The 23,082-nt window shown below is 41.5% G+C and overlaps 1 protein-coding gene across 2 annotated transcripts in view; it reads right to left on the reverse strand.

Annotated features, from left to right (window-relative positions):
• SSBP2 (single-stranded DNA binding protein 2) overlaps window positions 1–23,082 on the reverse strand; it is a 180,922-nt gene that overhangs the window by 48,605 nt on the left and 109,235 nt on the right. For both annotated transcript variants that reach the window (XM_015423307.1, XM_015423299.1), the window contains one exon: window positions 1,559–1,618. In XM_015423307.1, the coding sequence (XP_015278793.1) occupies window positions 1,559–1,618 (60 nt within the window). The remainder of the gene's footprint in view (window positions 1–1,558; window positions 1,619–23,082) is intronic.

Raw genomic sequence — 23,082 nt, forward strand, 5'->3', positions numbered from 1 at the left:
GGGTTGGGTTGTTGCCAATGCTCCCTCTAAGCTGTGGAGTCTTGTGAGCAAAAATTCTACTTTGTGAGCTACTGGCATTAAAGTTGTGAGTGAACAATTTGGCTACTGCATAAATTAGCTTGCTCTGGAGCCATCCTTCCTGAGCTAAGACAAAAATATATGACTTGGAGGCTAAAAAACGGTGAGCTTGCTCACACTAACTCAGCTTAGAGGGAACACTGGCCATTGCCAATATGTGGATGACACTCTGCCCCACATCCCACTTCCAGCTAATCCCAGGCTGTAGAAATTCTGAACCAGTGCCTGGACACAGTTTTGGAGTGAATATAGGCTAATAAACTTGAACTTAATCTGGACAAGATGAAAGTGCTACTGGTGAGCAGGAGGTCTGATCTGGGATTTAGGGTATCACCAGTTCTGTATGAGATTGTACTCCCCTTGAGGGAACAGGTTTGTAGTCTGGGGATGCTCTTGAACTCGGCCCTACTGCTGGTTAATTAGGTGGCAGCTGTGGCCAGAAATGCCTTTTTACCAGCTTCGACTGGTTAGCCAGCTGCAGCCTTTACTGGGCAAAAAGCTCCAGCCACTGTGGTGCATGCCCTTGTTACACCTAGATTATATTACTGCAATGTGTTCTACATAAGGCTGCTCTTGAGAAGTGTTCAGAAACTTCACATCACTGCAGATGCCCTGTCTCTCTAACCCTCAATACTGATTTTTCAGCACTCATTGGTGGCCAGTGGGGAAAGGCAGGAAAGATCTACCTCTGCCAGCCCTTTCTGCCAGAGTGACAAAGGATTCAACCCTTCATATTTTCACAAATATAAAATGTCCAGATTCAAAGCTATGGTTATTCTTTTGTTCTTTAATCAGTTTTGTTGATCTAGTTAGATGATACATGTTGATTTTGTTTATCAAAAATATAATTCTGCATACCAACCCTTGTGTGGGGCACTGACTCAAATACTACACAGATTAAAGCTCATGTAAACTAAACTAATGTTAATATAATGTGTGATTAATGCAGTAACTGTGCCTTAGATTAAGTAGTACTTTCTATTATACATTTTTTAAAAGATTTAGTTTTGAAAATATCATGCAATTCTTCCTGAGAAGTACTTTACAATCCTGCTTTATCGCTAAACAAAATAAGGTAAGGGACATTATATGATATGATATGCATACAGTAAATAAAGTTACTGGGGAGATGTTTCTGTATGTTAAAAATGTAGCAGTTTTTGAGTGGCCTTATTTAAGGCCTCAGAATTTAGTTCGTGAGGAAGACCTATGTCATGTAAGTTACATACTTTTGCAGGTGGCACAGTGCTGTTTAACTCTGCTATAAACTGATAAACAAGATCAAATCCATCCTGACCTAACATATATGGCACTGTTCAAAATAAACACTTGAAGCAAGTCTCCAGTTCAATAAATTAAAGTTTGATTGCATTACATAAAATAGTTGCATAAACCCTGTTTGAAGGTGAGCTTGCAGAATTTTGCTTTCCTACTTGAAAGTACTTTTTTCCACTTGTCCTTCATTAGTAAAAAGGGTTACCTGATTGGGTATCCTTAAAGGTGGCCTGGGGCCTCCTGGGTACCGGGGAGACATGAATGGCTAAAAAATGAAATGGCAGAATTAATAACAGAAATGAATTCATTTTAAATTGATCTAACATAGGGATTTGATACTGCCCTTCATTTAAACCAGTGCTTCCCAACCTTTTTGAGTATAAAGACCCCTTTTTAACATCAAGAAACTTTGCAGACCTCCCTCCAGATGACAGTAGCTGTACTTTTAGAATCTGTTGACTGAGAAAAGACATAAAGATCAAAATGACAATGCTTAGTGTGCACATGGATTCGTGGACTTTTTGCAAAAAACTCCGCAGGACCCCAGGGTCCCTATCCCCTAGGCTGGGAAGCACTGGCTATATAAAAAAATGTGCATCAAATGTTATTGTCATTCTTTCCTGGCTGACAGATAGGGACATACTGCCTAATGGTTATAATCTGGAACTGCAGACATTCTATGGCCACTACTTTTCTCTTTGAAGCAGCAATCCTATTCCACATATTTGGAGTGGAACTAGCATTCACTATAGCTAAAATTAGAACTGTTTATGATCAATTCAGGGAAGGAAAACTTTGAGCATAAACTAGTAGGAATATATTGTCATTAGCATTAAAGTTTAGACAGTCTCTTTATTATCTGTCCTTATTACTGTAGAGCTAAAGCAAAGATTACAGAAAGTAAAAATTTCAACTAAACCAGGTCACCAACTTTACTGACCCTGATCAGATTAGCTCAGGGTATGAACAATTCCTTTACCCCACAACTCAGGAAAGCAGAAAAATACTTTCCATTTCACGCATTTGGCTTAGGTGCTCAACAAAATGCTGTCCTTCAAAAGTGCAAACCTCAGTATGAAAGTTAAACTCACAATACTCTGGCACAGCTCTGTTTTCTATCCCAAAACCAATTTCTTAACCCATACAAGAAGATTTGCTGCATTTAAAAAACAGGGAATCTAACATTGTGGGTTGTGCCTTGTTCCACTAGTTTTTGGGTCTCATATCATCATGCCAATAATATTTAGTACACTATTCTGCCAAACTTCAGACAATTAATGTACAAGCGTGTGATGACTGTGCACGTCTATAGACCATCATATAACCACAATGTAAGAACTGTTACACAGACTGTGCAAATAATGTATAACACAATTTATATCACATCAGCAATGGTTTTCTAACCCGTATCCAAATTCAGCCCCAGACAGATCATCGTAGTCCCCCAACTTCTATGTTCACTTTATTAACACAACTGCCTAGATAAATATAGTATTTTTCAAAACCCCAGAATTCAAACCACTATGCCAAACTCAGGTCTTTAAATTGCTCACTAGGTGTATGGAAAATGATCAACATTTTCAAAATCAGCCTAGCGTTCCTCTTCAAGAAAGCCAAATCCAGTCCACACATATCTGCCATGCTGGCAGGGACCTGTCACCAGTTGACTGCAAGCTAAATACAACCAAGGCCTTCCTGTTACTCTGTTAATATCTCAGGATTAGATACAGATGAAGTCTTATGGCAGCATAGTGCCTTCAGACTCTAATGGTTATCTGGAAGCAGTGGCCCAGCTGAAGGAAGGAGACACAGAGGTACACACACAAGTAAGGAGAGGAAATGTTGCTTTCAGGGAGTGCTCACTTTCCACACTGAATCCTGGACAGCTGCCAACTTCTGAGCCCACAAATTCAAGAAAGAAGACATGCAGTTTAAACCAGTGTGGGACACATTACATTGGTTTGAATATATAACCTTACAGCAGACAAAAATAATTGTATTACAGCACTATGGGGTAGAATGGAACCTGCAATTGAAACAGTACCTAGAGAACAAGGTATTGGGAACTGCTGAATTTGTGACAAACCCAAATTTAATCTGTCAAATGACAGGTAGAGATTGATGGCCCCCAATCTGCTTGTTCCCTACCAGTTCTATCTCCGAAAGCACTGAGCACCAGAAGTAAAGACACTGTTTGGAAATACCCCCTTTGCTTTATTCACAATAGCTCCAGGCTATAAATTCTACTCTTCTCCCTCAGAATCAGTAGCAACAAAAGAATGATAACCTGTATGCTCTCAAGAACTGTACAGAGCTATATTCTAGGCTTACAGAATAGTAAACGGTGCCACAAGGATTAATTTTCTCAAAGGTATGGAGTGGTTCTGAACAATTTACTAGCATTATAGCATCAAAATGTTTTGGCAAGCTTAACATACAATACATAGATGAACAGTGACTATTTCATTGCCACAAATGTAATTATACTTTTAAAAATGATTTTAAAAAATAAGTGAATCCTTGGTCAAAAACACACAAACTGTGCTACATTCAGATATAGGACAAAACCAGACAAAATAAAATTTGTATGCAACACAGACATGAATGGGAGAAGAGTAATGGCAAAATAGCTTGCCCATGCTATATGCCAAAATTGCCATTAACAAATTACAAAGATGTCAGGAAAGTAATTAATCACAAAAATAGAGAAATGAACAAACCACATCATTTAATAAGTAAATAGTGAGAATATGGTGAAAGGGGGCACAGCAGGGAAGTGTGATTCAATGTATTACTGGAAGAAAGTACTGAAGATGAATACTACAGAGCATCTGGTCCAAAATGTGAACCACTTTGGGTGGAGAAGGAAAGTTAAATGGCAAATCTGAAATGAGAAAACTATCATTGTAATGGCAGTTGCAAGTAAGGTGTTTCAGATGGGTTCTTTTGTATACCTTCCTACCTGACCATGAGGTCCCATCGTGGGATTGCTGGGGTTGTGAGTGGGGGGCTGTGCATGGGGTGAAGGCTGTGAACCTGCAGGCCCCTATGGATTAATAAAATTGGGGGAAAGGTTAGAAACATTTGTTCTAGGCTATTTTCCCTATTTCATTCCAACCTTCCAACATTTTTTGGGATGGATCATTATGTGGGACGTGAATAATCAATTCCTTTGATGATCAGCACACTGCTCTCTTCAGTTCAACATACCAGCATCAATTTGAGTACTTTACAAAGTCAATTTCAAATGTGATGTCCAAAACCCATTTAGTAGACCACATAGCCAATAAATGCTCTAATTGCATAAGTGGTCCCATGGAACCATGGTCCTAAGACCAGTGATTAGGACATAGCATGCAACACTGAGACAAGGCAAAACATATTGAAATACCTGATTGCAGAAGCATTACAGTGATGCTGGATACAAGTATTTGGGATTTGGATGAAAGGAACAATGACCCTTAAATCTACTTATGTCTTGTGTGTATTAAAAGAAAACAATTACAGCCATATATAGCATGAAATGTTAAAAAGTCAGGAGGAGGGGAAATAAATTCATAGTAAGTCAATATTTGCTTTGCTTGGTTCTCTGGAAGTTACTCTCAATCTTAACTAAAACAAGTTCATGAACTGAATGAGAAAATTTGTATACATGAACAGAATGAGAATCAACATCATACTTCACCCAATAACACAAAAACCATTTCTGTTTTCACACTGTAATAACACATCTAAGCATTGGCTTCAATTTGACTTTGTTATTCCAATCCCCCTCCACAAATTAAGCATAACAGAAATGGAAAAGTATAATCTTTATGATGCTCTTATGTATTATTTCCATTTCCATGATCACCAAAGATTAGCTTTATCACATTTTACATTCTTGAGCAAATATATCATTGAGAAAACCAAAATCCAAACAGTATCATCATAAATATGTTATACTAGCATTGTTCCTGGATACAAGAGCACAAAAATTTGACAAAAGGTCCTGAAGAAAATTCTAAATAATCCTTTTAATGATTTTCTGGTTATGCTTTGGTACAAGCAGCACAGCAGTTCAGGCAGAAATGCATGCAATCCCCAAGAACATTAAAACACCTTTTACTTAGTAAAATAAATAAAAACAGCAGGGTTATAAATGCTATAAGACAAGCAAACAGCCTAAAGCAACAGGATTCTGGAAATTGTGAGCAGTGAAGTGGGACGGAAGCCACCAGACACAGTACCATAACAAACGAAAAACTAATTTGTACCTTGTCTGTAATGGAATGGGTTAATGAAGTGGAATGACGATGGACAAGCATATCACACCAGCATTGATGAACTGATATGAAAAAGTAGGATAAGGACTCAAATATATAGATGCCAAGAGAGTTATATCAGGGATTAAAAATATTCTGGTAATCTATATTTGTATTTTCCCATTAACCATGGGTTATCAATTTTTAATCTCTTGCTTCAGCACCACATGATAGCAAGAGAGTGCCATGAAAATGCAGTTTGCAGTTTTATTCTAGGGTAGAAACACACTACTTTTGCTTTAACAATAGTGTACTCTTATGACCATTACAGTGGTGATGGTGGTGGGGAGTCTTCATTGCTTTTTTTATTTATTTACTTCATTTATAGCTTACCTTTCTCTCAAATGGGGACCCAAGGCAGGTTACATTGTTCTCCTCTCCTCCATTTTATCCTCCTAACAACCCTTTAAGGTATGTGAGACTGAGAGTATGTGACTGGCCCAAAGACACCCAGGAAACTTCCATGGCAGAGTGGGGATTCAAATCTTGGTCTCCCAGATCCTAGTTCAATATTCTAACCACAATAGCACACTGGCTTTCATCTCTTTTGAGATGGATATTCTTTTCTTTAGTGCTTTGGATGAGTATTTCTTGAATTAGCATCAAGGGACTGAGTTCTCTGTAAAGAAAGAGGGAGCGCCCTCCTTGTACTGTCTGGCTAATGTGAAAATGAAGACCTCTCTAAGAATGTGAGCAGGGACTCTTCACCTCAGGGGAAAGACGATGGAATTGGCTTCCCTCTGTTTTGAAGGGTGGGAATTCATGGTCACCTAACTTCAGATCACCTCAGAGCACTAACCAGAAAAAGCCTACAATGAAAAAGTGATAGCAATATGAATTAAACAACTGTAGGTAGATATTGCCACTCAGAAAGTCAGTGAGCATTCTGTTAACTTCAACTGGAGTACTTTCATGAAACTGCTGACATCAGAAATCTGATTTTGTGTTTATTGTTACCACATTTTAAGGGAAATTGTATGTAATAGATTTTATTTATAACTTATAGACTTCTACTTGAGAGATAAGTACACTGAAGTCATTGTACGTCCTAATGTCAACTCTGAACTTTGAGATGGTCATAAATTCCAACATTCATACCCTGCAGACATATTTATGCCAACCCATTCTTCCAGATTGAAGAATTCTGCATTATATTTTTAAAAATTCTGTTTAGGTGTCCCAGATTTTTAGAAGCATGTAGAAATAAGTTAGGCATCCAAACCATAATTAATTTTATGTAGGAGGTCCAAGGAGTTTTCTACAGAACTTTTCTAGGTAAAGCTACAGAAAGCAAAACATGCCAACATTCTAACTAAACACGTGTAACATTCAACTGATAGCCCTTTTAAGGAAGAACAGTCACCTCTTAAAGGGGCTCAAATTCCTGCTCATCCCACCCCCAACCAAGAGCCTGGGCTCCAGTTTGGAATAAGGAGCTACCTGGCAAGGAAATGGCCAACACTTCCCCTGTGTTCCAACTCTGAAAGCAGATTTTCAAAAGAGGTTACAAGACTACAGTTATATGCCTTTACATATAACCTGTACTTCTGCTGTAGCTTAACACCAGCAGAATGAATCCTATGAACTGAAAACCTTAGACCCAGAAATACAAGGATTACAGATTCCCTAGGCTGCAGGCCATGAATGGACTAATAGCCACATGGCTCAGAGGGCTGCAGTGGGAGGACAGTGGAGTGAAATTGTTACTTTCTTCTTCAGCTGTGCTGACAGAGGCACTGACAGAAGACACAAAAAGGGCAGTTTTGTCCTCTTTCCCCTCCCCAGTGCAACCTCCTAAACCATGGGGCTATCATTGCAGGTTGTGCAGTCCTGAGAATTAAATTTCTTGGGGTCATAAAGAACTGCCAAAAGGGAGTGCTGTAAGAAAAATCTGCAATCATGCTAATGCACTGTGCGATCCAACCCTGTGGGTTCCTTCTACCCGTGGAAGTGGGTCTTCCCTTACCTATAGCAACCTCCATATCCATGAAAAACTATTTCTGAATATACAGGACACTTGTAAATAGAAAGCTAAGCAGCCTGGAAGCAACACAGCTTTCACTAGCACAAAACACTCTACTGGCAGAATTTCCTGTCCTTCCTCATTGTACCCTTCTGTGCCATGTCCTCTTTTGAACATGCAGATAACAGAGAGCTGCTGGGGAAAGCAACAAAAATGGTAGGATTCCACCCAGTGAAAATAAGACGGTGTATTGTCCTGTTTCCTAAACGTTAATTCAAAACAAGGATTACTGTAGTCTTAGCTTTCACCTAATAAATAAGCTGCATTTGTGTAAGCTGAGTATGTTTAGTGCAGTTTAATTTTGTAAGAACAGAGTGACTCAATGCACTTTTTAACAAGCCACAACATGCTATGCTTTAAATAGTCTTGACCTGAAAGAGTGTATTTGTTGTGTTGGGGGGAAGGAATATACATTGTGTTGCCCTAGTTTCAGTTAACATTCACAAAGTTCAATCTCTGTAGACTTGATTCACCTGATAGATATACCACAAGATTAAGTATACTGATTATGAGGCTAGAGGACTGCATGCCATGGGTATAGGATGGGCTAGCATGACTATCCCCACTATGTTGAACAGTCTTCAGCACTATTGTCATTTTGTAGTCTAAATTTTGTAGTTTAAATTTTGTAGTCTTAGAGCTGCGGTAGAGATTTTTCTGAGTATAATTAACAAGTAGAACATTTGTATGAACAATGGATTACCAGAAATACTGCTTGCAGAAAATTGCAGTGACTAATTGCAGTGACTTGGATTACGCTTCCATCTTTGATTCTTTCCAGTCCAGGTTCCGCCCCAGTCAGGGGATGGAGATGGCTCTGGTTGCCTTTACACATGACCTCTGCAGACATCTGGATCGGAGTGGGTTGATGCTGCTGTTGCTATTAGATCTGACAGTAGCATTCGACACGGTCGATTATGATGTACTGACCCACCGCCTTGCTGACATAGGAGTTCAGAAGACTGACTTGCAATGGTTTTCCTCCTTTCTCCATGGTTGGGGACAGAGGGTGGCACTGGGTGAGAGGGATCACCGCAGGGGACAATCCTCTTGCCAATGTTATTTAACATCTATATGCACCCCCTCGCCCAGTTAGCCTGGAGGTATGGGCTGGGTTGCCATCAATATGCAGATGATACCTCTGCCCCTGATAATCTGGCCAAGGCTTTGGAGGCTGTGGCTGGATGGTTGCAGCAGAGTCAGCTGAAGCTTAATCCATCAAAGATGTACCTGTACCTGAGTCAGAGGGGAGGGGATATGGGTATTAGGCTCCCTGCACTGGAGGGGACACCTCTGGTGCCCGTCCAGAAAGTGATGAGCCTGGGACTAACACTGGCTGCTTCTTTTTCTATGGAGGCCCATGTTACTGCAGTTCCCCGGTCTGCCTTCTTCCATCTCCAGCAGATAAGGTTACTGAGACCCTATCTCTCCCCGCAGGACTTGGCTACAGGGATCCATGCAATGGTCACTTCCAGGTTTGATTACTGGAAATGCGGCAGCACGCCTGCTGACGGCGATGCCTATGTGGGCTCACGTTCAGCAAGTGCTCCACCAATTGCACTGGTTACTGGTTAAGTTCCAGATGTGCTTTAAGGTGCTTGTAATAACCTTGAAAGCCTTACACGGCCTGGGACCAGCATACCTGAGGGATCACCTCTTTCTGTATATGCCCTAAAGAGCATTATGCTCTGTGGATCAATATCTCCTAAGCCTGAAAGACGTCCATCTTGCCTCAACCAGGACCAGGGCCTTTTCTGCCCTGGCCACTGCCTGGTGGAACATGCTCCCCATTGAGATCAGGCCCCTGCGGGATCTTCTTCAATTCCGCAGGGCCTGTAAGACGGAGCTGTTCCACTAGGCCTTTGGCTGAGGCAGCGGACGTACATGTATGGTCTCCCTAAGGTTTGTCATCCACCTAACAATTGCTGGCCATTATTTATGTGCCACCAACAGGCTGGGGAACCTCTTGCAATTGCTAATTTTCTGCTCTGGAGTTGTAACCACCATTTTAATGCATATGACGGTGTTTTAATTATTTATTGTACTGCTAAAATGCTCGCGGGAAGGGTGGGTTATAAATATGAACGAATAAATAAAACTCTGTGGACAATATATATATAACAAAAATTATGCCCAAACCCCCCCCCCAGTTGCTGTGGTTTTCCTTTGACATGATATTAAAGTGAATATTCCACTCATATAATTCATTTGCACATCAATTATTAAGAAAAGTGTGTTTCTACACTGTGTAAGTACCTATGGGTGCGGCTGAAGTTCTGCTTCATTACGGGGTTTTAATTACAGGGGTTTTAAAAATTCAAATACAGTAGAACATATACAGCATTTACTCTAAATATTGTTTTCCTTGTATTGGAAATTGGATCCACCTTACGAATTTTGGAACTCTGGGCATTTATGGATACGATGGACTGCCAAAAGGACAAATTAGTGGGTCCTAGATCAATTCAAGCCTCCCTAAAAGCTAAAATAACTTAATTGAGGCTATCATACACATGATGAACACACATGAAGCTGCCTTATACTGAATCACACCCCTGGTCCATCAGTACGCCATCTGAAGTAATTAATGAAATATTGCCAGCACTTTATGATTTTATTATCTTATTTGTAATTGAATTGTTTAAAAGATTTTATGTGGATTTTAATGGTTTCTATGTACCAACCAATGTAAGCCGCCCTGAGCCTGCTTGCAGGGCGGGCGGGGTACAAATTAAATAAATAAATAAACACATAACTATAAATAAGGCCACTATTATCTACTCAGACTGGCAGTGGCTTTCCAGGGTCTACACATCACCTACTGTCTGGTCCTTTAAAAAAACAACAAAAAAACCCCAACAACAACAAAAAAACCCCAAACCTAGAGGTCCCGGGGATTGAACCTGGGATCTTCTGCATGCCAAGCAGATGCTCTACCACTAAGCCACAGTCCCTCCTCTACTTTGGTCAAATCATTAGAAAACAAAGACTCACAGGTAAAAATAATACTGCTAGGAAAAGCTGAAAGCAGTAGGAAAAGAGGAAGACCCAAATTTCCATAGCCTTGTGGCACAGAATTGCTCAAGCTAGTAAATGCACTTGAAGAACTAAAGAACTCTAAATGTTTCACTTGGCTCTAAGAAAGGGGACTAGAGGGGGTTAAGTCTGTAGCTGAAGCAGCAGTGAAATTTTAAAATATCCTAGCTGATTATGAAGAGCAAGTCTTGAAAAACATTTTATAAATATGTAGCAATTATTTTAAGTGATTGCAGCTCTATGCATATTTGTGCTGTGAAAATATATTTAAGAAATTTCTGGTAGGAGCACTTATTTCCATGACGAGCTTAAAAATGTTGACTTTTTGCCTTCTACTATAAACCACTGGAGAGACAGTTTTGCAGAGTACCCCTGTTGTCATAAGGATATTGTTTGTAGGAATCTGACATATGCCATCACACACCTGAATTTGCCCTTGTGTTAGTAACATACTGCAATATCCCTGGGTATCCTTCAGTAGCTACTCACTGTAGTATTATGACATTTTATTCATATTTTAATCCTAATGGGAACTAAATTAATTTAGCTCCTCAAGTAACAAATTGGACCTGTACACTTGTACAGCTAGTCATACGTGCATGACTTACCTTCTATATCCCTCACAAAGTCAATCTGTCATCAACCTGTAATAAGAATGTCTCCACTATTCAGTCATACTGAGAAACAAGGACAGTACAGATCTGTTTGGTTTTTTTAAGGCCAAGTTATCAAACGATGCTGCCCTCCCACCACTGGTGCATAACTTGCCCCTCACATAAGTATAAGTGGAGATGCCTACTAGCATAAGAGCGCCAATGTACATGGCTTTGATTTAAAGTCTGTGTTGTTTATAATATATATGGACATCTATATCTAACTAGAACAAGACTCCAGCAGAGCCAGTATCTGTATAGGTATGCACTGGAACATACGAAATGACTCAAGAAATCACCGGGCGGGCACAATACATAATGAGAGAATTTATTCATTTACAGAATTATGCCTTTGGAAGTCAGCAGGATAGAAAATTTACATGAATAAGTACAAGTTTGTAATCTTTTGAATCTGTTACATCTAGCAATTGCCTGGGTTTTGTTCTGGGAAAACAAAGCCTGGAGGAGACAGTAGTTTCAGCAAAGTGCTGAAGCATGGCTGACTTAATATAAAATCAGATGGCATTTTTTTCTAGGCTGCCTTTGTTGAACAGGAGGGACAGGAGCCTTTAAACTGCTGCTCTTAAGAATACTTCAGTTCTGTCACAATCATTCATTACACAGGGTTTGATCCTACTGGATTTCCCCCTCAATCTCATCCAGGTCACATGACCCCTTGCATAGCCTTTCTAGCGATCAAAAGGGATTCTCTTGTTTTTTCAGCAGTGGAAATGATGGCTGGATCCAACCCATAAATAGCAAATAACTATTTTGTACAGCAAGAGCCCACCATTCATAGGTACTGCTTCTCAAAATATTTTCAACCTCAGTTCTGTACTCATTTCCAACCCACACAAGCCTTGGCAGAAAAGAAAACCTTTGCTTGTTGCCTTTTTTCCTAGCATCTTTCTTGCAGGAAGAGATTTTTTTTTTAAAAAACCTCTTTCTACTGTTTTACTATGGATGGCTTAAAATGACTCCTTCCCCTTCACTATAAGGAAATATATGAAATTCAGGAATTTATTAATTAAATGTTTAATGTTCCACCCTTTCAGCAAGGAATTTGTAACTGTGTCCACAGTCCTTGCATGTACTTGATGCTCACAACAACCAGGGAAGCAAGTTAGGCTGAGAAAAAGGGACAGGCATAAAATTATTGAGTCAACTTCATGAAACTGAAGAGTTGAATCTCAGTCTCCCCAGTGGTAGCCTGACACTCTACACCACGCTGTCTTCCCAGTACCAAGCCATTCTATTTCAATAAAGAGAAAAGGAATCAAACAGAATAATCAAGGATTTGCTCTGAAGAGTAACAGGAAACACAAGATGCTTTTGCAGATGATAAAGAAAAGGTATTATCCATAGAGCACTAACCATCCTCATTGAGTATATCAATATCTTTCCCGCAGGGCCTGCAAGACAGAGCTCTTCCACCAGGCTTTCAGTTGAGGCAGCGGATGCCCACCTACTATTGGCCTCCCCTCCAGTGACCTCAGATCCAAATGACTACCTGGAAACCAACTGCTTTTTGCTGAGATCTGTTGAGGCACCAGCCTTCTACTGATTACTGTTTTTAGATTATGTTTTTAGATATATTTTAACTGTTGATTTGTTGTACTGTGAATTTTATGATGGAACCTGCCCTGAGCCCGCTTGCGGGGAGGGCAGGATACAAATCAAATCAAATCAATAAATAAATTTGGACACCTGTTTGCAGGACAATAATATAACAAACCAAAGCAAGTACAGCAAACAAGGGGAAAAAATGGAAATTGATTCATATTGATTCATCACAGTTGTGTTTCATAATGTTAGGATGCTACATTTGGTCAGCAAAATTAAAACAGAACCTCACTGCTTGACAATTACACTCTCCATATTTCCACCAGTTGTCTTGGGTAAGTCTTAATAAGGTGGGGGCTAGGGGTTAATATGAATGTTTTGACGGATGTAGTGGGGGGGACAGGAACATAAATTTTGCTCAGTCTGAGAGGTTTCTACAGTTATATAAATATACCTACTCTGTAAGCAAGTTGAACAAACTGCTGACATGCCCAGGACATGGTAAATTAAGATTCTTCAGATTAATCTTTTAGGTACTTTGTAGGCCAAAAGAAAGCTTATAGACAATCTGTGGATCAGCGATGGTGGTCGTTCTCCCCGGACCTCGGGGGAGCGACTCACACACCAGCAGTATGGAGGGGTGCTACCTCAAGTAGCACCCACACGGAGCCTTTGTGATAGGCTCCAGGCCATAGGGCTTTTGAGGGGCAGCCTCTTCGACAGCTAAATGCCAGAGAATTGAGGCTCCCCTCTGTCCTGACAGTCCTGCCGCTGTGTGGCCCTCGGGCACAAGCTGATTCGACTGGGACAAGCGCTGGATATTGAGCAGAATATCGATTACTGTGAGCAAGGTCAGAGAAATGACCGACAATGAACGTGAGTTCAAAATAAACGGAATATTTTAAAAGTGACCCCCCCGTGGGAAAAGCGGAGCGCAAAGAGGGACGCCTCTTATGCGAACGGACAGATAAGCGTAATGAAGGGGGCTGGGGGGGAAATAAGCAGCTATTTTGTTTTGAGAGACTTACTTGAGCGCTGACATCAAGATGACGATTTATCGAGTCCACGAGAAGCGGTTTGAAACTGTAAACAATCGTATAAAATGGTGGCCTCGCAAAGAAAGTTTAAAGCTAAACCGGCTGGTAGTCAGAGCCCAAAACCGGAAGAGGGAGCAGACGTCATGAAAATGCTAGCGGATATGCTCAAGCTGTTGATGGAGCAACTCGATGGTATTAACCAGGAACTGACTTCGCTGAATCAAAACTTCACATCCCAGCAGCTCCAACTGGCAGAAACGGCGAAGAAGGTGGAGCATACGACTGAGAGAATTAAAGAGATAGACACCACAAAAAAGAAAATGAAGAATGGGGGAAGTTGAAGCAAAAAAAAACCTTCAAAGACAACCGTTTGTTACAGCTACAAATTGAAAAAGCCAACATGATTCTCAGATTCCAGGGAGTTCCTGAATCGGCAAAGGAGGATCTGAGGAAGCTGCTCAGCGAGATCATTGCTCCAGCAGTAGGCTCAACAGTGGATGAAGTAGTAAAAGAGATGGAGACTGCTTATAGGGCATACTCCAACTATATTTTAAAAAATAGCCTGCCTGGAGAAATTGTGGTCAGATTCTCAAGAAGACAGACCAGAGATGCTATTTTAAAAGCGACATCAGCAACTCCACTGAAAATGGGAAATATAAACATTAAAACTTTAAAAGATATTCCATTTGAAATTCGTCAAAAGAGGAAAAGCTACAAGGACTTTATTACCTTTCTTCAATCCTCTTGGGTTTTTAGTGTAGTGTGGTTATCTATCCTTTATCCTTAGATGTAATCCCCTTCCCTTATATTTCTTTGTAGTTATGTAGTCTTATAAAAATAATAAAAAATATCCCTCCAGGGATTAAAAACAACAACCACATATGACTATCTTTTATATATATACTGTTGAACTTAATTTTTTCACTCTAAGGTTTCTATTCGGTAACTGTAGTGCCATGTATGAGGAATAATGAAGTGGCAACTGCATTACTGTAATCTATTTTACTGAATATACTACAGAAAGTATATCATGGCGATAATAGGACCATATACTACAATAGTCACTCTGCTATAGCACAACAAGCTTGTGTTACTCTTACAGGCAAATGCAGATCATCCAGCAGCCACTAGATGGCATGACAATCTTACATAGTTTTTTCATTAGCCTTTACATAAGAACATAAGAATATAAAATAGGATATTCAAACTTGCTGTCAACACATACTTCCTTATCAGTATTTACCATTCTATGAAACCATTAGTTGTTTGGAAGGCAGTTCACAGGAACACATTAAAAACTATTACTGTAACAAACAGATCAGATTATACATTTCCTATATTTTCTAGCCTCACATAGGTCAATCAGTCTTTTCTAATCACTAGTGTAAGCAGTCTAGCCACTAACTGGTAATTTGTGAAAAAGAAAAAATGGATGTCTGAGAAAGATTTGTTCCTCTCAGAGCTTTAAGAGTTAACAATTCTGCTGCATCCTTTGAGTGAATTATCAACTTTGTTCTATTCTCTGCGTGACTGCTTTTGAAGGTGGGAAAATACAATGGGCCAGATTCAAAACACTGATCTTTATCTTGTGCAGAGGGCATTCTCAGCTCCCCTTTCCAGCTGCAACATCGTGTGCCCTAAAAAGGCTATTTGGTGGGGGAATCTCTCAGTTGGCATCCAACGGCAGTTAATGTGCTACGGAATTTCAGATCATTCCCCCATGCTTCCTGCTTACGTACAAGTACAGGTGAGGCAAAGAAACACTGGATATTGGCCTATGACTGTCTTATATAAAATGAAGATGGGACAAGAGTTTGAGTCTTAAATTAAATTAAAACAAATTGCAAATGAAGAGAGTAAAGAATCGACGTCATGTGTTTGTATATTCAGTTGATGATAACAGATTGAGCCTAATGCCCTGGATGCAGATATTGTCCAGCAGGACAAACATATCAGTTCTCCTGGATCTAATATAGCTGAAATGTAACCCTCAAGTTTTAGCAGGTATACACAACACTTGGGTATCAAATGGAAGTATTTTTCATTTGTTTTGATTTTGTCATTTTTCAGTTTCATTTAAATGTAACTGTTTCCATATTGCCAAATGTGATGCAGAATACAGCATTTCTGTGATGCTCTCCATTGCATCACAGTGTTGCAGGTTCCTGCAAGTGTGTTCTTTGAGACTGCTGTGCAGCCAATGAAGTTCCTCACTGAAACTATCAAGATGTGCTCATACTCAACTGACAGCAACAAATCAGAAAACATGTATGTATTAGATCATGCAGTTTGGTATGTTATCAAAGAATTTCACTGCCAGGTAACACACATGAATCTCAAATTACTATTGATCACCATTTCAAGATGGAGCTCTCAGTCCTACCCCAGGGCACAATTTTTGAAAACTTGACTCAGCCTTAATTCTCCCTTATACATATTCTCCATTTGTTTCTTTTCTAATGTAAATGTAACACTTGAAATGGACCACAAAATATATTACAGTGAGCAGATTCGACCACAAACTTGCCCTTTTCTGGGTGAACCATGCTTCCTTCCAACCTACACGCACAGTCAGCCTAAGATTCCGAATAAAAGGAAAGCACCAATTGCAGGACCATGGGAGAAGACAGCCACTGTGGCAACATCACTATGATCACATATAAGACAGATCCATTTTACTGATCAACCCCAGTTGCCACTGAAAAGCTTCTCTCTGTTTTTATCTTTCCTGCTATAGGGGGCAATGTTTATTCTATCCATTGACCCAAACAGAACATTACTTGAAATCAGCATTCGTTGTTCACAGACCTACGTGGTACGCATGGCTGAGGCCCTCCCCTGCAGTAAATGGCTATTTATTACATGTGGTTTCTACTTTTTAAAAAAGTATATAAATCAGCCGTAAGACTTTTGTCTAGGATGCAATCCATAAAACATTATACTGATAGTGATTCAGAGCCAGAAACATAGCCCCTAATATAAAAACTAAATTTTTACATCAGTTCATGATACTTACTGATCAATATATTGAACATCCAGAACTATTACCAGATGTACTTTTGCAAGCTCAGCACTTCTGAAAGTGATGGCTCTAGACATATCAGTTCTCATGTGAATCATTCAAGTTCATCACTACTCTAATTTTTTCTTCATCAGGTTTCCTGCCTTTTACAACTGCAACATGAGACGGTAGTTCTAAATTGCAGTCCCAATTTATCATCTGCTTTAAGGTGGCAGTGATCCTGCATACAGAGAAAAGAAGTCTCTGGCTGCATTTGGACATCACATCAAGTCAGCATTAAGCCTGAATGTGCACGGACCAGCTTTTTGCTGGGCTTGCATGCATCTCTCCTCCTCCCTCATATATCACAAAACAGTGCAATGAAGGAACTCCTGTTATGTAATGTATAAATTCAAGAGTGCAGTTTAACTTGAGTTAGCTTCTCTTCCCACAAAACAGGATTTTAACCATGGTTGATTCCTGGGGTGTGGGAGAAAACAGGCTCCTGTTAAGCTATGTACCTGCATTTGTATGTCACAGGTAACCAGATGTAATTTTCAAATCAAGATTCCTTCACTATGTTACATGCAAAACAGGAGGATAGGAAAAGGTGATGTGTGAGGCTGACAACAAGCTGTGCTTATGTACACTCAGACTTCATGTTGGCCTGATGTAAGATCTTAAAGATCATCTGATGCTGACTGGCAAGAAACAGCCTCAGGAACCTGCAAAGGTGATCTTTTCTTCTGTACGAAGAAGATAGGTAGGTGTGGCTGCTGCTTTAAAACTAACACTGTGGCAGTGTGTGTACCTTTTTCCTCGTCTGCTGTCCCTGTATATTTATAAACAAAATTATAAATACACCATGAATCTGCTGTACCTTTTCTTCAGAACACAATGTACTCCATAAAGTTGCTCTGGATTTCCCTCCATCGCAGGAAACAGCACAAAAGCAGAGAGCAAGGAGAAAACCAGGTTGCTTACCTGTAACTGATGATCTTCGAGTGGTCATCTGTGCATTCACACCCTGGGATATAGTGTGCCTGCGCCAATCCCGATCGGTATTGTAGCTAAAGCTAAAGGGATTTTCACGCCCACTCCCCCGTCACGTGCCGGGCTCAGTGCACATGACTAGGGGAGGGGCACGACTATCCCGCCAGTTCCTTCTGACCGCTGCCCTCAGTCACAAAGTAAAAGGAAAGGACCAAAAGCAGAGGGGAAGGAGCACGGGTGGTGTGAATGCACAGATGACCACTCGAAGATCATCAGTTACAGGTAAGTAACCTGTTTATCTTCTTTGTGGTCTCTGTGCATTACACCCTGGGAGACTAGAAAGCAATAACCACCTACCTGGAGGAGGGTGCTGAAGGTCCTAGACATGCACTGCCTGCAACACAGCCTGTCCCACTGTCATACGCTGATGAAGACGAACGTCTAGGGCATAGTGCTTCACAAAAGTGTGAGGAGTAGCCCAGGTTGCCGCATTGCACATGTCACCAAGTGATGCACCTCTCAGGAAGGCCGTGGATGTCGCAATTGCCTAGGTGGAATGTGCTTGTAGTGGACCCAGAAGCGGCTTCTTAGCAAGCAGATAGCTGAGTTTGATCATCTCCATGATCCATTTGGATAGATGATGAGAGGATAACTTCTTCCCCTGTGAAGGTAAGGGATGAGAGTCGAACAGAACTGGGGTCTTTCTGAAAGGCCGCGTTCTGCCCAGGTAAAAGAGCAAAGCCCTCTTGATGTCTAGGGAGTGAAGACGACGTTCTTCATCACTCTGTGGTGTTGGGAAGAACACAGGGAGAGCAATGTCCACTCGGAGATGGAACTCTGAAACTACCTTGGGCAGAAAGGAAACATCTGGGGCCAAGGTAACACCATCATCACTGTGAAACATCAGGTACAGAGAGTCACACCTGAGAGCTGACAATTCACTCATCCTCCTGGCCGAGGTAATCACCACCAGGAAGGCAGTCTTCCAGGAGAGGAGCTGTAGGCTACAGGTAGCCATAGGCTCAAAAGGTCTGCCCATCAACTTGGTCAGTACCAGGGGGAGATCCCAAGCCAGCAAAGGGCCCTGGGACGGGGGAAACAAGTGCCTGAGCCCTTTCAAGAACTGCTTAGTCCTCGGGTGTGAGAAGACAGAATGACCGTCCATCTCAGGGTGATTAGCTGAGATGGCTGCCAAATACACCTGCAACGACAAAAAACTAAGGTCCAAATCCCAACATGAACAAAAAACCAAACACTGTAACTAGATCAGTGGGGGGAGGAGGTAGCCCCGACAGATGTAGGTAAGACAGGAAGGACTTCCACTTCCCAGCATAAGAAGCTCTAGTAGAAAGCTTACGACAATTAGAGAGCACATGGTCTATTCGGTCTCTGAGTGCTGCCAAAGAATCCTCCATGCCGTCAGTTTCAGATGTGGCACGTCGTGACGCAGCACCGGTCTGTCCTGAGCCAGAAGGAGATCCAGCACCGGTGGAAGATGGAGGAAGGAGCCCCTGGAGATGTGCAGGAGAGTGGGGAACCAGTGCTGTCTGGGCCACCATGGGGTTATGAGGATGCAACGTGGTCGTTCCCGTAATACCTTGGCTACCACCTTGGTGAGGAGGAGAAAGGGCAGGAAAAGGAACAGGTGTCTGTGAGTCCACGAGCAAAGGAGACCATCCCCGAGAGAGAGCGGATCTCTTCCTGCTCTGGAGCAAAATAGACGACACTTCTTGTTTTTGCGTGTCGCAAATGCATCAACAACCGGATGACCCCATTTCTGGAAAATCAGGAATAGATATGACCAACTGATCTCCCACTCGTGTCATTACACACCTCCTCTGCTCAGGACGTCTGCCTGCACATTGAGGGTTCCTGGTAAATGGGCTGCTACTAGAAACGTGCCCCACGACTGGCACTCATTCCAAATGTCCGTGGCTAGCCGACAGAGGCTCCCACCCTGACGGTTGAGATAACAGAGGGCCATGGTGTTGTCGGTGAGAACCGCAACTACCTGGTTGGTCACTAGGTGACGGAAGGATCTTAGTGCGTACTGAATGGCTAGTAACTCCAGAAAGTTGATGTGGTAATGTGTCACTCGAGGGTCCCATTGCGTCCCCACACACAGGCCTTGAAGATGCGCTCCCCAGCCCGAGGGATGCGTCCGTGGTCAGGGTGACTACTGGGTCCGGATGGTGGAAGGGAGCTCCCTCCAGTAGATTCTGCCTGTCTTCCCAACAAAGGAGAAAGGTTAGGACATGTCCCAGAAGAGTGAAGCATGGGGACTAAGGCTGGTACTGGGTGTGGAACTTTTCAATGAACCAAAGTTGATGTGGTCTCATGCAAAGTCTGGCAAAGACCAGGACCGACGTAAGTGGTCTCATGCGAAGTCTGGCAAAGACCAGGACCGACTTAGTTGCGGCCATGAGACCTAGCAAGCGCTGTATCTGCTTCGCTGAAGCTATCCGTTGTTTTATGAGGAGGCCAATGAGGGCGACGATGTTCTCTGCCCTTTTGGGGGGAAGGAAAGCCCTGCAAAGTGTCGAGTCTAGGATTGCGCCGACGAATTGCACCCAAGTGGAAGGGGTGAGCATCGACTTCTTTAGATTTACCCGCAATCCCAGGGTTGATAGGGTGTTGAGGGTTAAGGCAATGTGTTTGAGCAAGGTTGTCTCGGTCTCCACAATCAACAACCAATCATCGATGTACGGGAAAAGTTTTATGCCCTGCAGCTGAAGCTGAGCCACAATGACCACCATTACCTTGGTGAAAAGGGAGAGAAGGAGGCTGAAGCCAAAGTCCTTTTTACCGACCGAAGCGTAAAAGGTCCTACCAGCGCAGCGGTTAGAAGAGAAGTGGCAAGATAATCATGCCCCTCCCCTAGTCATGTGCACTGAAGATAACCGTGCCCCTCCCCTAGTCATGTGATGGGGGAGCAGACGCGAAAATCCCTTTAGCTTTCTACAATACCAATCGGGGTCGGCACAGGCACACTATAACCCAGGATGTGATGCACAGAGACCACGAAGATGATCTGAAAGTTGTCACAGGAGTATGTGAATGCCCTCAGTCTACTTGCCCATTGAAGACAACACATTACAGAATAAGACAATGGCAATTAAAGATAGGCAACTTAAAAATATTTGGCAGGCACTGGTTTAGCTGGGTTCTATGATCCCCAAAGTAAACTGTGTAGTTATGCCTATGAATGTGCATGCTCCTGTACAAATGATATAAAGCAAGATTCCATATGCTAAACAGCTATTTTTCCTACACAGGAACACTGGTTGGGATCTAACTCTCCATATCTAAGTGAGAAGTTTTCCCACTGGAGCATGGGCTATCCATTACAGCAAGGCTCTGAACAGAAGACAACTGTTGGATCTAACTCCTTGCTTGAGGAAAAATCAAACTACAACCAGAGAATCTGCATACAACACAGAGGTCTGTTAAACACCTGAATATGTAATGAAAACCCAGTGCAGAGGTTTCTGCCACTTGCTGAAAGTGTAAGAGTCTCATTACATGAGACATTAAATGTGAATTGTGTTGGCGGTTCCAGAACTGGACAAATAGACCCCTGCCACTTTTTTGTTTGCTTTGGAAAGCAGTGCAGAATGGAAGGGAGGGAAGACTAAAGCCCCTCATGTTGTGCTTTGCAGCTGATCCCCCCCATTTTGAAGGTGAGTCCGAGTCAGATGCGAAACACAAGTTGGGTTGGGGAACCCAACACACATTTCATGTCTCGTGTACTGAGATCCAAAGGCACACAGTTTGTGCGGCCATGGCTAGGCTTGCTGCTGACTCATGTTAATATGTAATGAGATCCAAAGGCACACAGTTTGGCTAGGCTTGCTGCTGACTCATGTTAATGGAGAATGCTACATAGAACACATCCCAATCCTTTTCTGCAGCTGCACATTTCAAGAGACAAGTGACTTTCATGAAAATTTGTCCACCATTACTAATTTTCTTTATGGTCTTCTAAGCAGTCCTATTGTTAGATTGTGCTGGAATGGTGAATGCATCCATTTAATTTTTATCCATGATACCACTTTGTCTTGTGAAATCATTAAATGTGATTTAATTTTTTTCCTGACCTTTCTAGGCAGTCTTTAAATTAGCAACAATAAAAAGCCCACAGAAATGCTTCTAACTTGAGAGAACAACTTTTCTTCCTTCTGTCAGCCAATGCCTTGCTCTTGTTTATATGGCTACTCTATTCATTGTTTCTCTTTTTAGCGCAATTACACTGATAGTTTCAGCCAGTGTTATCATTATCCAGGGACTACTACTTTTTTGTTTAGTATGTGGTACCGTTTCCCCAAATAGAATGAGTTCACAACTTAATGCCCTACCTGGAACAAAGATCAATATATTGAGGAAAATAGATAATGACATATTTACATGATAAATCTGTGCATGTTGCATGGTCACAAGAGTCCCACTAGATTCAGGAGATTTCAGGGAGGGAGGTAGATACTATATTGAATGCCAGACCTGAAGTCAAGCAATTTGAATTTTGTAATGGGTGGTAGGAGATACAGGGATTTAGCCTGCTTGAAGTCAGAAATAACAATGAATGAAAGTGTTTTTCTCTTCCAATTTTAATTGGCATTTTGAGACCTTTTAAAAGAACTCTACTACAGATATCCTATCCAATGAGGAAACAGCAATATTGTGCATTAGCTAAACAGACACAAGAACCAATCATCTTTCATTCTAAGCCTAACTTAGACAAGGCAGCTGACTCTTTTGCTCAGCAGACAAGCAGGTGCACAGCCCTTCAAAAGAATCATGTGGTGCAACACCCTCCCCCTTTGCACAGAAGCAGGATAAAGCAAAGTTCTGATTCATATGAGCCCCCCTTTATGAGTAAGAATAACATAAACTGGGCATCATTTGTGTAGTCCTCTGTATGAAGGACTACATAAGAAGTCTAATATTACTTTAGGAGTGTAGAAAAATGGTGTAACATGCTCCATACTGAGCAAAAGATGGATCAAACTGGGCTAATTTTCGAACAAGGGTTAACAACCGCAGAGTACTTAAGCAATCCTACATAGCTGAGAAGATTCACTAAAATATACTAGAGTTACAATATTAATATTAATAGACATGT

This window comes from Gekko japonicus, unplaced genomic scaffold, assembly GCF_001447785.1.
Source record: "Gekko japonicus isolate JY-2015 unplaced genomic scaffold, Gekko_japonicus_V1.1 scaffold1376, whole genome shotgun sequence".
Taxonomy (NCBI): Eukaryota; Metazoa; Chordata; class Lepidosauria; order Squamata; family Gekkonidae; genus Gekko; species Gekko japonicus.